The following is a 17,345-nucleotide window of genomic DNA, read 5'->3' as shown; positions in this document are numbered from 1 at the left end:
ACCTGTGAGACACATCGACGTGGACACGGTTCGAAAAATTAAGCTGGTTTTCAGTGAAAATTTTAACGGCTGATGAGAGATTTTGAGGTGATACTGTCGCTTTAAGGACTTCCCACGGTGCGAGACATCGCGCAGCGCTCTCAGGCGCCGTCGTCAGCCTGTTTCAAGCTGAAAACCTCCACATTTCAGGCTCTATTGATCCAGGACGTTGTGAGAGAACAGAGAAGTTTCAGAAGAAGTCGGTTTCAGCATTTTATCCAGATATTCCACTGTTAAAGGAGATTTTTTTAATGAAAGACGTGCGGACGGGACACAGCCGGCGCGGTGGCACAGGAAAAACACCTCCGTGTTGATAACCATTTGTAAAATCCAGGCGGCTTTTGATGGCTTTCAGTGGAGTGAGTATCTGAGAAATTGTTTAACAGCTGGACATGTTCCAACTTGTCCTTAAGGCTTCCAACAGAGGTGTTTTTCCTGTGGCGGAGCGTCGCGGCGGCTGCGAGCCGACGCTGCAATCCGTCCGCACGTCTTTTACAGTGGAATATCCGGATAAAATGCTGAAACCGCCTTCTTCTGAAACTTCTCTGTTCTCTCACAACGTCCTGGATCAATAGAGCCTGAAATGTGAAGATTTTCAGCTTGAAACAGGCTGACGACGGCGCCTGGGAGCGCTGCGCGACGTCTCGCACTGTGGGAAGTCCTTAAAGCGACAGTATCACCTCAAAATCTCTCATCAGCCGTTAAAATTTTCACTGAAAACCAGCTTAACTTTTCGAACCGTGTCCACTTCGATGTGTCTCACAGGTTTAGAAAAAATTTTGATCAAACAAAGCGCCAGCCTCTCAGCAACTTCTCAGACAAAGGAATTCCGACGAGGGGCTGGACGACTCCTCCCACAAGGAGTGCTCACAGGCGAATGATGTCACCGACAGGCGTGGAAAAACTCACGCATGCGCACGAGGGTTCAAGCATGTCTGACGTAAAAACATGAATGAAATCCATATAGTTCATATTTTAGAAATGACTCTGTCCTGATAACATTAAAGGCAATTACATATTTTGGCGAAATTACAAGTTGAAATGACCATTAAAAAAAAATTCATCATGAGGTTTATGTCACAGAAATCCTACTTTACAATCACACTGCAGTCATTGTTAAATTATTTCCTGTTGCATTAAAAATAAACATTTGTATTTATTTACAGTGTCTGTTTTTTATGGTTGAAATGAGATATAATCTACCTGACCTAAAAAAAAAATGTACAAATTTCCATGTTATTTTGTCTAAAAATAAATGTCTGAGGTTCCTTATGTTAAACAAGAAATTAATCTGAAATAACAGGTGGTTTTAATTTACAGATGAAAGGTTTCTAAAGAACCATTTATTGATTTATTTAGCTATTTTAATTACAAGTGTTCTCATTTTTTTTTAACAGTAATCAGAAATTCTGATGTAACAACAAAAAACATTTCCAAGGATTTTTCTTCAGAAAACTGCTCCATAAACAAGCAGTCCTGTGACACGTTTTGTTTTGTAGAGATCAGTGGTTTCTGCCACTAGTCTTCCGTGTTTTGGCCCGATGCATCGTTCCTATTGGACAACGCAAAGGTATGTCACAGCTCAGTGCATAGAAAGTTGGATTGAACTTTGACTGCCTCAGCCTGCCGACAAGCGGCAATGCATGCTCCCGTCAGAAGCGTCGGTTTAGCTCGGCTTTTGACGCAACGCATCTGACGCATCTAAAAACCAACGCGTCTCATTGAAAATGTTTTTTAGACCGATTTTTGACGCATTTGACGCATTCAGTGTGAAAGGCCCATTAGGCTAGTCCTCTCATAGCCACAATACCAAAATGACATACAAATGTACCTTGCCTAATGTAGAACATGCACTTTCATTAAATATTGTAAAAAAAAAAAAAAAAAAAAAAAAATGGAACTTACCAGGAAACAGATCGATGACGGGTTAAAATGTAACAGACAACCAAGAAAACCGTTGCGTGATATGAATCTAGCCAAAATGTGCACTGGAGTTCAACAAAATGGCCGGTGCGGTGCTTCCCCCCCTCTGCCTTACTGACCGTGTGCAAGTACAGAGAGCGCATTGGGACAACCTTAATGCAGTTTAATCAACGGTATCATAAATCCAACCCAATGAGGTCTAATAATCCTAAAAACCAATACTGTAAGGTTATTTCAACAAAACTGACTTGATTTAATCTTTGAACACATTTAATAAATTTAACATGAAATGGTTAATTCCAGCAATATGCATGTTTCATTTCTTTGAGTGTTGTATGAACACTTAAGATTCAGGAGCTAACTCCTATAATATTAGGTAGTTATATTTCTTGTGTTTACTGCCCTGTTGATGTAAATAACATACATGCTGTCCATATTCTTGAGCTGCTTAGGTGGGTAGGGAGTGCTCTCATGGGATAAAAGAAAACTTAAACCTACCATCCCTGCTTCTCAAGACCAGGCAGGTAAGTGGCTTTGCTCTTTTTTTTTTAAAAGATATTTAGGTGCACCTTAGTATACACTAGTAGAGTTCCACCTTAGATTTGAAACGTATAATAGAAGATACATTACTGAATTGTCATAATTGACAATTGGTCATTTCTCTGGCAGCATAAAAAGGATGTTTGACAGCCTTCATTGGACTAACCAGTACTTAGAACAGGACAGTCCAAGCAACTCAGTGAAGATGTAAGAGATATTGTAGAGATACCAAAGCTGAGAAACCTCAGAAACTAAGCAGTCTGGGTCCTGGTTAGTACTTGAATGTGAAACCTCTCTCCAGAGGGCTAGGTGATATATATACATACACACACACACACCTCCAAACAGCTTTATTGTTGCAACATTTGGGTGTTTTGACATAAGCTTTAACATGTCAAGACTGGTTGTGGGTTGGATAAAGAAGGCCAACATAGAGCTTCTGGAATGACCTTCCCAAGTAAGTCAACCAGTTCAAATCTACTCCAATTTTTGTCAAGAATGGCCAGCTATCCAGCCAGAATTGTGCTCAAAGCTTGATCATTACCAAAAGTATTTGGTTGAGGTGTAGCTTGCCAAGGGACATTCAACCAGTTACAGAGGGGGTGTACACATATGCAGTTTTGACCCTGTGAGGATTAAGAAGATCCAGAATACAGTGAACACAAACACTCCTTTACAGTTTTGAATATGCAAAACAGAAAAACTTCTGCAACTGTTGGTACCAGAATTGTAAAATTATTCATGTGACTACTAAATATTGGAACCCGATGAGTGTTGTGTTCACCCTGTATATTCAAACTTGTGCACCAAGAAGTCTTTTGTTGAAGGTGTTAAAATTATTTACAGTCATTCCACCCTGACAGAACAGTTCTGAGACATTAATAGGCAAAAATTACCATGACAGTGTATGTAAACATCTGACCACACCTGTAGACCAGTATCACTGCAGCATGCTAAAGACCAACATTCAGTCACAACTGCAATTCAGCAAAGTACACAAATGTATTTATTTTTCTTTGAACATACAGCAGTAACTTCCACTTGGGTGCTTTTTAAAAAAGCAGTCATGAAGCTTGAGCGCCCTCCAGCAGGGGCTCCCGCATCTGAGCTTCCAGGTCAGAGCTCCAGCAGGGGAGGATTCTTGCTCTGTCTCTGAAAGGCGCCGAGCTGGGCGACAGGATGTAGTCGTACAGAAACGCTGCAACCACGCCTGCACTCATCGGTGCTACCCAGTACACCTGTGGGAGGGGGTACAGAGCATTTTAGCACAAATGGACTGTCGGCGCACCTGCAGATAGACTTAATGCATACATACCCAGTGATCCGCAAAAGACTGCTGAATGACCGCAGGGCCAAAGGTGCGAGCAGGGTTAATGCCGCACCCTGTGTAGCTGAGCTGGAAAGGAGAAAAACAATCCACTTATGTGCTGGATGTGAAGTCAGCTCCTGTCAGATTCACTCATCCAAAGTTACTCCAGACTAACGTGGGATAAACAGCTTCACTCACCCCAGCGAGGTGTCCAACCCCGACGGACAAGCCGATAGCCAGAGGTGCAAACCCGTGCATATCCCGTCTATTGTCAGTGACGGCTATAACACACAGGACCAGCTGGAGGGTGAGCAGGAATTCTATTCCAAATCCTTGACTTGTGCTGACTCCATATAGCTGCAAAGAAAGTAGTGTCAGGATGCAATTAGAGGGACGATCCTGCTTCTACACCACCTTTATTTATAGCACTTCTACTGCAGCAGGTAACAAGATATTTACAGAGGACGTGTGCAAATGGTGATAGAAGCACCAAATTCAGCACAAATACACCTTAGACATTACTCTTTTGGTAAAAAAAAAAAAATATATATTGAATTATCAGTAGGCAGCCAGGTAGGGCTCAACTGAAGAATTACACAGGCATCAAAATTAAAAGACGCTCCAGTTATTGAAAACTATTCCATCATTTGTCTGATCACAATGATTCCAAGAAGGTATAGTTTGGACTATCTGTCTGAATGTTGGAGTTATGGGCTAAAACAGCAAGAATAGTGGTAAAGGTCAGTTTTTACAGGGGTCAAAAGTTAAAGTTGCTCAAACTGGTAAAAAGTGATATATTATTGGTTGAGTTAATCAGGTTTAAAAAAAGGAGTAGTTTGCACCATGCGTCTTAGTTATGTTACAGGTTAAAATATGTCATGTCAGAATCCAATGGATGTTGACATTGTTTGATCTTTACTTTGGAGACCAAACAGTCAAAACTATTCCATTTATTAATCCTATTAGCTCAACCAATAATTTGCACCATGTTTTAACAAAACTGGAGCAACTTTAACTTTCAACCCCTGTACAAACTGAAATTGATCTTTGTCACCATTTTTGCTGTTTTTACCCCATAACATGGAATGACAGTCTAAACTATACCTTTTTTTGGAATCTTTATGCTCAGACAATGTGGTGTAGTTTTCAATACGATTGGAGTATCTTTTTAATTTTGACCCCTCTGTAATTCTTCAATTGACCCCCTACCTGGCTGTCTAATGAAAATTCAAACGGCCAATCCCCTCCCCCCCACCCCAAAAGAGTTATGTCTAAGGAGTATTTGTCCAGAATTAGTTGCTATCACCATTTGCAGGATTGTTTCAGTTATCTGCTGCACTATTACGTTTTTAACAAAAGTGGCCATTATGTAGAGTTTTCAGTCTCCATCTTGCAGATGGTCAAATGTCATGTTTAGAATCCCTCAAGCTGCACAGTTATTGTTATAATACACCAATAGGGCAGCAGTGCAAGTTTCCAGGATGTGCAGCATACTGTTAGTTGACCGTGTTTAACTACAGACAGGCCAGATTAACAAAGAGGTGAACTACCATTTCCATTTGTATCAGCTACATATGCCAGTGCTCCACATAGTATTCAAACTTGTAGAGAATTTGCACTTTTGATTCTGGCTACCATTTTCTGAAAGGGTCCTGTGTGCTTCCAGTATTATACTGAGATTGCACCATACAGAGTTTGGAATTGTGAACTATGAGGTTAGGGAACTCAACCATTTCTGTTGTGCTCAGATTAGATGTATTTTAGTAGTTGCATCTGAGAAACATGCATGACCTATGATTCCCCCCTTGCATGAAGTGCACTTCAACACAACTAGCTCATACATGCTAAGAGACTACACTTAATATAAAATAAAACTTGAAGCCATTAGAAAGAAGAGTTTGAAATTTCAACAATTTGATCATGACAACTCAGTCTTTTTTTTTTTTACTGTCTCAGTACGTGGCACCAGAACAAGGCTGTAAATCTGATGCCTCAGCTTGCAAGCAAATCTTCAAAAGATAAGCACACTCTGAAGAAGACCCTTTGTGTAGAAAAACATGGGATGGTACTCTGTTTAAGTTATCAAGTAGGCACTAATATAAAGTCCTTTTTAACACTTTTAGAAAGTTATGTGTTTGTCTGCTGACAAAGTTTTAGGTGAAGTTAATGTTCTGAAATTCAGAAGAGGTCACATCTTTGCATACTTCTGGAAGCCACGCACAATTCAAGTATGGTCCAAATCCAAGATAGTGTCCAGAACATCCCAAATACAAAGTGTTCCATACAAGTAGTAGGGATGTGTATAAAAATTATCCCATACAAATATAAAATTTGACAGTTCAGAAAGAACATGAAAAACCCTTCAAAATGACACTAAAATCATGTGATTATCTTAGGAAATAAGGAAGTTATGTACGTTTTTGTGCTAGGAATCAAGCTGGTGTTAATCCGGATTTTGGCGATTGACCAGAATCTTTGGGGAAGCAGCCCATACTTCTGAAATTCAGCAAAAATTGAGAAATACCTACTCTTTATTCCCTATAAATTGATTTTTTTAACCCCCATTCTTCCTTACAGTACAATTTAAGTGACTTTGGTGAAGCAAAACAAGAAATCAGGTGGGGAATCTAATTGAGGAGCTGGCCTACTTCGTCCCTATAAAAGTAGATACATGCTGAACATATATTCTTTAGAAGTGTGAAAATAAAGCATATGCTTATTGCAGCACTACTCCATGTACTCAGGGTTGAGAGGGTGCTGAAATTTAATATTAAAACTCTGGTGCTACACAACTGCACAATGTAGCTAAAGTAGTTTTTGCACAATAGTCAATTTAAACTGTTGCAACAAACAAGAGCACAACTTCATTCGAGGCCTACGTGGAGCATAACAGCAGCGAGTTTAAGCAGTTGCCTCATTTTTCACTGAATACAAACATCACATACACACACAGCATATTGTTGAGTAACTCGAGACCGTATGGTGGCTCACCTTGGGGACACCAAGTGACGGCGTGTTTTCTGGTTTAACACCATAAACGATTCCACTGCCAGCCAGCGCACCCAAAACCTGGGCTATAATGTAGAAAAAGGCTCTGAGGACACTCATCTGGCAGGTGAAGAGGAAACCCAGAGTGACCGCAGGATTCAGGTGGGTGCCACTAATGTGACCCGTGCACTGCGCTAAGGTGGCCACAGCCAAACCAAACGCAAGCGCCACTTTCACCTCTTGGTCGGGGAAAGAGTTCTGCTGGTTTCCCACCATAGCCAAAAGGCCAACAAAGACGAACACGGTTGTTCCAAGCAGCTCGGCCACAACGGCCCTCCAAAACGCAAAACTTTTGATTTCTAACATTATACCCCAAACAGCTGGTTCTCCACAGTTACAATGCACCAAAACTGCACCACAGACCCCCCCTTAGTACAACCTCTGACTCCACCGCAGGCCTCACTGCAGCATCACGAGTGACATCAGTCAGTCTTCAAACCTGCAGCTTTAAAAAATTAAGCCTAATTACAACCAGCTGAGAGGAGGACCGTCACTTCCCATTCAGCTGTGAACAGACACGAACAAGGTGCTGCTTTTTGCAGAGCAAAAGTGTTAAAATGTCAAAATAAGAGTGTTTATTGGAATAAAAAGAAACAATGACATGAGTGTGGTTTTAACAGATGAGTGCCAAATTATAAAAAAAAAGGGTGTTACTTTGACATTCTTTATATAAACACTTTAAACTCTGAACATTTCATCCTGCTCAAATTAAGATTGTTTACTGGAAGAAAAAGAAAAATGGAAACATTTTACTGCATTAGCACACATTCAAAATATTACTTTCTAAAGGGTGAAGTGTTAAAAACTAAAAAAGAAAAAAAGAAAAAAGAAAATAAAGAAAGATGCACGCATGATGTTTGATGTAATGAAAATTTAGATTAAGAAATATTAACAAATGTAAAGTTGTATTATATTGAAAACAGAAATTATTTACACATGATCCAGGAATTTGACCATGAAATGAGGCCCTATCTTGATTTATATATATATATATATATATATATATATATATATATATATATATATATATATATATATATATATATATATATATATAAGGGGTGACTGAGAGGTTTTGAGCCTGATGCAGAAAAAGCAGGGCGTGGCTCTCCATCTGCATTCTGAAAAACCAACATTTTTCAACATTGCACCCAGTGAATCAAAACCCCACACATTCACTCTATATAATAATATATATTCATTAGCGTGTTGCCCGTAGGGTTCCACAGTCTCTACACTGGGTTGTGTTTATAAAATAGGTAGCTGACATTTTTCAAGGGTGGTAATAAATTGTGCAAAGTTTCTATAATGAGTTGGAATGGAGTGTAATTCCAGAATGTTTTTTAGAACCTTTGATCTTAAGACCTCAAACAGTTTTTAGAAGAACTCAACCATTTTACTTCCTGTTAATTAACTAATTTTTTTAATGTTAATGTATTAATAAATTGTTTAGGTTGTTGCTATCATATACACACATTATTATTATTATTATTATTATTATTATTATTAATTATTTTGTCATTTAATTTTTAAAATGGAGCACAATGGAAATAAGTGTTTTTAACTTTCTTGTGTCATCCATGTAGTTTTTAATGAATTTACAATTATATTATGTACTTATGTTGAACATACTAAATAAAATCACGCATCCGCGTACCCCCGCTTTTAATGTATTGATGATTTACCACCCTCTACTGGATTGGTGTGTTAGTCCAGAATGTAAATATCAATGTCCATTGTTCAGTGTTGTTTGCTAATATATGTAGCTTCTCTAAAAATATTAGTCCTATGACCCAAAATACATAAACATATCAAATGTCATCTCCCCCAGTTATGCCATGATCAAAGCCATACACACGCATGCACGCACACACACACAGAGGCCACTTGACTATTATATATATATATATACAGTTAATGTATGTGCTACTTTAAATAATGAATATCTATCTATCTATCTATCTATCTATCTATCTATCTATCTATCTATCTATCTATCTATCTATCTATCTATCTATCTATCTATCTATCTATCTATCTATCTATCTATCTATCTATCTATCTATCTATCTATCTATCTATCTGTCTGTCTGTCTGTCTGTCTGTCTGTCTGTCTGTCTGTCTGTCTGTCTGTCTGTCTATCTATCTATCTATCTATCTATCTATCTATCTATCTATCTATCTATCTATCTATCTATCTATCTATCTATCTATCTATCTATCTATCTATCTATCTATCTATCTATCTATCTATACATTGTGGACCTTGTGGTCAAATCAATGTTAGTTGTAAATCCCTTTAAATGGAAATGAAGCAGACCTTATATTTGATTTAACACATGTGCTATTTGATAAAAATTGGCCATATGAGCTTGATGCTGATGGATCCATCAGCAGGTGACTGGACTCTTGCTGCAGGGTATGAAGTGTTTGTGTGGTTTCACTGTTCACGATTGTGAGCAGACGAGCAGAAAGGTGCAGGGCAAAAGCCATAAGCTGTTCAATTGCTTTTCTGTCCTCCACTGATAAATTGTCACAGTGTGGCCAAATGACCCCTGGGGGAGTGCAGAGAAAGGGGGTGGTGGTGGTGGGGCGTCAGCGCAACCTCCTGTAAATTGCCAAACCAGGAGGATGCCGCTGATGTAGTAAACCTGAGCTTAGAATCATTTTCTGATTTTGGAAGACAATCGCTTAAAATTTCCCTGTGAATGCGTCTCTTATGTTGGCATGTTGTTCACAGCGATGCTTTTCCTGTCTGCTGTGCACAATAATAATAATAATCATCAGATGTTAATGCCCTGTTGTTTGTGCAGCCCTGTAATTATTTATCTTTGTACAATGTCGCTCTCATTGCTTTAATAAAAACAGACTGTTTCAATGCTCTCTAACAATGAAGATCAACACATTCACATTTCATAATGACGACATTGAACGGTTCCTCACTAACTTCAGTATTCTTACTTTTTTTGGAGTGCTGTGGTGAATGTGCACACATGTACGGTCACTAAAAATATACCTTTTCATGCAAAATGAATATAAATGAATATATTTAAGCAAAATATGCTTTAAAAAGCAACACTTTGCATGATATGTTATGCTTAGTTGTCATGTTATCATTATGTTAACATTTTGTCATGTTGACCTTGTTTGACCTTTACTTTGGAAACAAACATTCAACACAATCCAAACTATTCAATTTATTAAGCTGTAGCCTTTTATCAAAATTGGTGCAGGTTTAATTTTTGACCCATGTACAAACTGAAATTGACCTTAACTTAGTCATAAATACTCTGCGAAATAGTACGTTTCTCCCTTTTTACTCAAGGTCACTGCAGTGGATCTGACATGGATCTGCTTGTTGATTTGGCACATATTTTACACTGTCACAGCGCCATCATTACATGCAGATGGGTACTCTTGAACCAGGAACCTTCTCTTTAAGTGCACTGACTACTTGGTCACCACACTGCCCTAAATATGTAATATAGATAAAATATAATACAAAACTAGAGCAATCGGAGATTTCTGAAATCCACCAATCCGGATCCGGATCACCTCCAATATTTAATGGAGTCTTGCATGGCCTTATATCGATCTGTGGTGAAAATTTCTTAAAAATTCATGCAGTAGTTTTGATGTAATCCTGCTAACAGGCAGACAAATAAATACATTTTAAAAAATGAATAAAATAAATAAATAAATAAACACTGATGATTTTATTACGTCCTTGATAATACGTAAAATATGTGATTGTTTTCACCTATAAAAAAATACATAGGTTGGTCTCCTACGGTTTATTAAAAAGTCAGGCAATGCTAGTCTCAGTTTGTTTCATAATTTCTGTCTTTACATTGTCTTGTATTAAACTTTTTAAAGGTGGTCTCCCACTGCTGATTTGTGATACCTATGGTTTTGGTGAAAGAATGAATTACAAATAATTGGATACCTAAACTTGGCTTGCCATCAGGTGTAAAGCAATGGTAAAAGTAGGGCATCCATCACACATAGTGCGAATTTGGTCGAATTGCACATAAAGTGTGCATGAAGCAGGAATCGTATGCAAAACGTGTAATCGTACCTGCCTCTAACTCCTCGTACACCTGTTACTACAACTATTTGTGCACACCAGCGGCTGAAAGACAGAGTGTGCGCTGTGCGAGCTCATCGAACCCTCTCACGGCAGGCGTCAGTCAAATTCCAGCTGACACACACACAAACATCTAGTGTTGCTCGTTTGGCACTTAGAAAATGTGTGGCCATTCACACTATTAACATGACAACAGTCAGCAGACAATCACTGTCGAGCTGGATGTGAAATTTGTCCAAGTGTCCCCACGACTGTGAAGTTGGCGAGTATACATGTGGCGTGCCAGAGTGTCGGCTCCCCCCACAACATGTGTGCGTGTGGGTCACACATCCCCCCGGAGGCAAGGTGCCTCTCATCTGATCACAGAGTGATATCCTGGTCTGTGTGCTGAACGGACGGGGCCGTAGCAGCTGTTGACAACTCTGGTCCTGGACATCAGAGCTGCAGAACATGCACTGTGTTTTGGTGGACACGCGTACGTGTGTGTGTGCTTGCTGTCCTCACATCGAAATACATAAAAACATATATTGCTTTTGCGATGGGCTGGAGAGCATGCACATTGACAGGCTGTTCCAGCTGGACCGGACCGTCACTTCATGTGGACATGCAGCAGGGGATCTGAATGTCACGTCTGTCTGACAGGACAGTGAACAGCGCGCTGCAGTCCCATATGACAGGCCAGCAGTACAACACATAAAATCAAGCAACAGGAAGTTGAGGACTTTACAGAGCACATCAACTCGGTGGACTCCAATATCAAGTTCACACGTGAGGATGTCAGAAACAACCATTTAGCCTTCTTGGACTGTGATGTTACAATTGGAGAGAACAGGCAGCTCCAGACAGGGGTTTACAGAAAACCCACTCACACTGACCAATATCTGCTCTTTGGCTCCAACCACCCCCTTGAACACAAGCTCTGGGTGATCTGGACTCTTCAACACAGAGCCCTACAGGTGCCCACAACTACAGAGGGAAGGGCTAAAGAACAACTACTTGTCCGGAAAGCCCTCACAGTATGTGGTTACCCACGATGGTCCCTGGATAAAGTGCAGAAGTCCCAGCGAACAAAGAGACCAGACAGACAGGAGACGGAGACAAGAAGAAGAGGAGTGTCTCTCCCTTATTTAGCAGGAGTAGGGGAAAAACTACAGAGGATCTTCAGACAGCACAAAATCCCAGTTTACTTTAAACCTGTTAACACCTTGAGACAGAAATTAGTTCACCCTAAGAACGGGATCCCTAGTTACAAACAGAGCAATGTAGTGTATTCTATCAGATGTCAGGAAAACTGCAACGAACACTACACAAGTGAGACTAAGCAGCCGTTACACTAAAGGCTATACCAGCACCGCAGAGAGGGCGCCAGCGGACCTCAGTCCTCAGTCAACCTTCAAGACACTAACCACACGTTTGAGGACAAGGAAGTTAAAATCTTAGCCAGAGAGAAGAAATGGTTTGAGAGAGGGGTGAAGGAGGCATTGTATGTGAAACAGTTGAAACCCAGCCTTAACCATGGAGGGGGTCTGAGACACGCTTTGTCCCCTGTTTACAATGGGGTACTCAGGTCAAAGCAGTTTCAGTCTTTTGTTCATGATAATGAGTCATTCACGTCATCAGGAGACTCGTCAGGAGAGGTGTCAGGAGAGGCATCAGGAGAGACGTCAGTCCCATCGTTACGAGGGACAGCTACTCTGTCATTAGGAGCACAATAGCTAGAGCACAATAGGTGCTAATTAAAGCAATTGTTTAGTCACTAGCAATAGTGACTAAACAAATATACAAATAAAAATAGCAGTCTGTCTCTCGGTAGGAGGGGTCTGGTTAGGTTTAAAACTCCAGGTTTTGTGGCTTCTGTTTGTTCTGCTCTACAAGGGTCAAGACAGAAATCAGACTACCAGAGCAAGAATTTTAGTTGAGGAAGCTTCTGTGATTTGAAGCAAAACGTCCTCGCGTCAAGCAAGCCAGTCCAGTCGACTGTTTTTTTTTCTTTTTTTTAGAAAATACATTTATCTGCTTGTTGATTTTAGCCATTTCACTGTCCTATTATAAGACAATGATTGTAGTGCAGTGGTAAAGATTCTGTCTGGTAATCAGAGTGTGTGGGTTCAAATCCTGTGAGTGGTATTTTTTTTAACCAGGGTTTTTTAACCGCGGGGTTCTGTATTTGTATTATTTATATCAACCCAGTGATATTCACTAATTATACAGCTGGCTTTAATTTTATTTTCCTCCACATCAGCGATGTGATGTGGTGCACCTCGTCCCATGAAACACAGTGCAAGCAGCTGCAGTGTTCCTGCTTGAAAGACACCATCATGTGCACGAACCATCACACCAGGATCGTGCATGCCTGCCCGTCAGCATGATGTTTTGTGGTTCGCTCATAAGTGCTGTTTTGCCGTGAGTTGCCTTGAGTTGTACATATTCACACTATGTGTGAAGGGCCCCGAAATGTGCAAGCATATTTAAAAAAAAAATTGATGCTGGGAGACATTGTAATCCAAAACAGTGAAAGCTGAGATGTAATTTGTGCAGAGCGGGTGTAAAAGTTTGCAAAAATAGTTGACAGTGGACACCAGACCTACCGTTCTCTTCTGATTCTCCTCTGCAACATAAATCCCATGAACAACATGTTGCATTCTTCAGCAAAAGACAGTTTTGAGATGTAACCAAATGCATGTAAACTTTTTGGGAAAATGTGGGAATAACACGGGAGTAGCGTGGTGTGCCAGCAATCATCAGTTAACACTCCTTTGTAAGCTGTCACGTTATAGTAGTTAATACAAATGTTGCCAGCTATTTTATTATTTCAAGCCTTATTTCCTCAGTTTTGGAATTGGGAAGCAAATTGGGTCCAAAAATTAGCAGTGGGAGATCACTCTCAAATATAAAAATGAGGCTTGTAAATATAAAATCAATTTGTTTATTTTATAAAATAAAAATGTTTGCAACAGAGTGTTGCAAGAGATATCTGATTTTATGTTGACTGTCTAACAGCTCCCACCCACCCAGAAACCCAAACACTGCATTTTTGCTGAAATTATAGGGTTCCCACTATTTTTGCACATTATTTATCTTTGTTGGAATTCTATTATTAATGTGCTGGATTTACTGAATGCTGCAGTTTGCTGGACAGACTGTAGTCTTCTGCTCAAATAGAGATAATGTGAAAGAAATGCAGGGTGACACCACCCCCCCCCCCCCCCCAAAAAAAAAAAAAAAATTCAGAACCCATAAAGATTGTAATAAATCAGATATTGGACCTTCCCCAAGACATGTTTGGGAAGACTATAATTCCAGTCGTCTTCCCCACCATGTCTTGGTCAACCAAGGAAAAGACATCTTGGAGCATAATTTTGTAAGGACATAACTTTTGAAACGTTGGGGAATCATCATACACAGACTGAAGTTTACCTTTGTAGGATTTATTACCATTTTTATGGGTTCTGTTTTTTTTTTTGGCTCACCCTGAAATTCATGATTGGCTAAATTGCTTCGCTGCATTTGTTTTTCTTTTTTGTCCTCGTGTGCCATTATTTTCACAGCATCCAGCACTCATGCTCTTCTGTATTACACAAGCCTCGGGTTGGTGGACTCTATTCTTTTTCAGCTGGTCTCATTTTTATTGTTAGGATATCCTGTCATTGTGTGGTGTTTTAACACTGCCAAGACAAAATTACATTTGTTTTCAAACTTGTTGAACCTCTTTAAAAAAATTAAAACAATAAAATTAACTGATTGGTGAGTCATGTGTTTGAAGGCAATGGTCAGAATTTGGTCCAGAGAGACATCAGCCTCAATTTCACCAGCTAACGCTTAGCCTAGGCTCGTGTGTCATACATCACACTGACAAAGTGAGAAACTTTGGGGTAATTTTTGATCCCATGTTGTCCTTTGATCACCACATTAGAGATATTACGAGGGATCCTTTCTTCTACTTGTGAAATACTCGTATAGCGAAGATTCATCCCATCCCTACCGCGTGCTGGGTAATCGGGGAGTCGGGAGTTTTCCCGGTGGGCTGGTCCAACCTGGGGCCGTTGTGAGGGGGTGTTAATATATGTGAAGCAGCAGGACCTTCGTGGCCGGGACGACGGTGGTGATCGGGCCCACGCAGCTTGCACAAAAGACCGTTCCTCTACCAGGTCAGCCAAAGGGGAACTCCCCATTAGCCAAGCTAGCGGGAACGTCTTTTCAACTGGGACCCGGGACTTTCATCCCGCTACACATCTCCCCACCATTTTTGACTTCGTCCCGAAGTCACAGGTGCATGTTAGCATACTCTGTGATCCACATCCTGTTCGTGACGCCAGATTGAAGCAGGAGGACCTTTGTGGCCGGGACAACGGTGGGGATCGAACCCACGCGGCTCGCACAAAAGACTGTTCCTCTACCAGGTCAGCCAAAGGGGAACTCCTCGTTAGCTAAACTAGCGGGAACGTCTTTTCAATTGGGACCCGGGACTTTCATCCCGCTACATATGCATACATATATGACCACCACTAACTGTTAGGCTACACAGCAAGACACTTGGGCTGCTGTATCTTAAAGAGAAGACATTAAGTGTTATAAATGTTTTACAATCACAAAAATTCACAAGAAAATAACTTAAGACTGCTTCTTTTGCAACGCTGTTATCTTTTCCAAAGCCTAAGGCAGGGACATACCATTACACGTTTAACACCTCTATGCATTCATTACAGTTAGTTCAGTCCAACCAAGCCCTGTGCGCCCAGATGGGACTGAGTGAGTGAAAAGATGGACAGAAAAAAGCCAGGTGGAGCTGAAAAAAATAGATTAAGAAAAAGAAAAGCTTTGGAGTAAGATGCTGCCAAGTGTGCAAAACTCACAGATATTTTTTCAAGAAGACAGAGCGAAGAGGGAAATGGCAAATAGGGCCGGGTGTAACAGGCTACATGCCTGTTGATGCCAGGATGTCAGCCATATCAACATTTGTAGTACAGTACCACCTCTTCCAGCTACTTACAGACTTCACTGACTTAAGCTGGGCAGACACTGTACGATATTTTCAATTGCTGTACTTGGCTCCAGCTCAAACTGTGCGACAAAACCGCAGGGTTTAAAAGTCCAGAGCACACGATTCATGGTCTCACACTGTAAACCAGCCTTAGGTGGTGTACTGGTGAGTTAACAATACAGTTCTTGTTTTAACTAAGGCGGGCTTACACTGTGCGATTTTTGGCCCTTTTTCAGCCGATTTTTCACTTGTGCGAGAATTTTTTTGGATCGCGCTGAGTTTCAGCTTAATCGTGCGTCCTGCGTCGTACAGTCTACATGGAGTAACGAGCTGCGTTTAACGTCTCACAACCACCTCCTGATCGGGAATCATATGGTGGGATAAAAGTCAAACCTGTTTGATATTTTGGTCGGCCGTCGTGGCTCGTGAGGGTTCTGCGCTGTTGAAGCAGCGCTACAAGCGTCTACGCGCTGATTACTTTGCGCACTGTGCATGTGCAAACACCGGAGAGAGCAAACAGTGATCTCATGTAAAGTCTTGTGGGGTTTTTTTTTTATTGCGTTCCCTCGCAATAACCTAATATATTAAAGTTCATGCCTATCAGCGCGCACAGTGAGTGGAATCAGGTGGGGGGAGACTGAACGTATATGCGCACACACAGCAGACAACAATAAGATTTACGACAGATGAGCACAGCTGTAAGACTCCATATGAACTATAGTTTGTTTATACAACAGTGTAAGTACCAACACCTGTTATGAATGTTTATGTTTTCTTTTTTTTTACCGTCCTCTCGTTAATCACGTTGCTGTCTGCTGTGTTCGCGCACGCATATACGTTCAGTCTCCCCACCCGATTTCACTCACTGTGCGCGCCGATAGGCATGAAATTATTATTTTTTTTTTTAAAAAGAAAAAAAAAAAAAGAAGCTTCTGTTACGTTTTGCTTCCCGACGTGTGGTTTTTGAACGTACAATGTGAACAGTCAGATCGCATCAGAGCATCGGGCTGTACAGTGTGAGACCATGAATTGTGCGGACTTTTAAACCCTGCGGTTTTGTCGCACAGTTTGAGCTGGAGCCAAGTATAACGATTGAAAATATCGTACAGTGTCTGCCCAGCTTAACTAACTTTTACTTTCTATTATAAGCCACCCAATTTTCACAGTCAGTCAGCACATAAATGCCACAGCAGAACTCTTATTATCCCTGTGCGCTGGCGGAACTGAAAAATGTTCCCAGCACGCCTCTGTCCCATCCTGTCTATGGCTGATGCTGAGACCCTGATCCATGAGTTTATCTCTTCTAGATTGGACTACTGCAATGTTCTATTTTCTGGTTTACTGCAGTCCAGCGTTAGGGGTCTCCAATTGGTTCAAAATCCTGCAGCCAGACTTTTGACACGAAGCAGAAAATTTGA

At 40.6% G+C, this 17,345-nt stretch overlaps 1 protein-coding gene across 1 annotated transcript; it reads right to left on the bottom strand.

The window, feature by feature from the left end:
* Positions 1-3,566: 3,566 nt before the first annotated feature.
* Positions 3,567-7,165, bottom strand: LOC117521282 (aquaporin-1-like). Its single transcript, XM_034182605.1, has 4 exons — positions 6,803-7,165; positions 4,010-4,168; positions 3,818-3,898; positions 3,567-3,740 (listed from the first exon to the last, which is right to left on the bottom strand). Exons 1-4 carry the CDS (start codon positions 7,163-7,165, stop codon positions 3,567-3,569), a joined length of 777 nt encoding a protein of 258 aa, XP_034038496.1.
* Positions 7,166-17,345: the final 10,180 nt, after the last annotated feature.

Source organism: Thalassophryne amazonica, chromosome 12 (genome assembly GCF_902500255.1).
Source record: "Thalassophryne amazonica chromosome 12, fThaAma1.1, whole genome shotgun sequence".
NCBI lineage: Eukaryota > Metazoa > Chordata > Actinopteri > Batrachoidiformes > Batrachoididae > Thalassophryne > Thalassophryne amazonica.
This window is presented reverse-complemented; position numbering and strand designations above follow the sequence as displayed.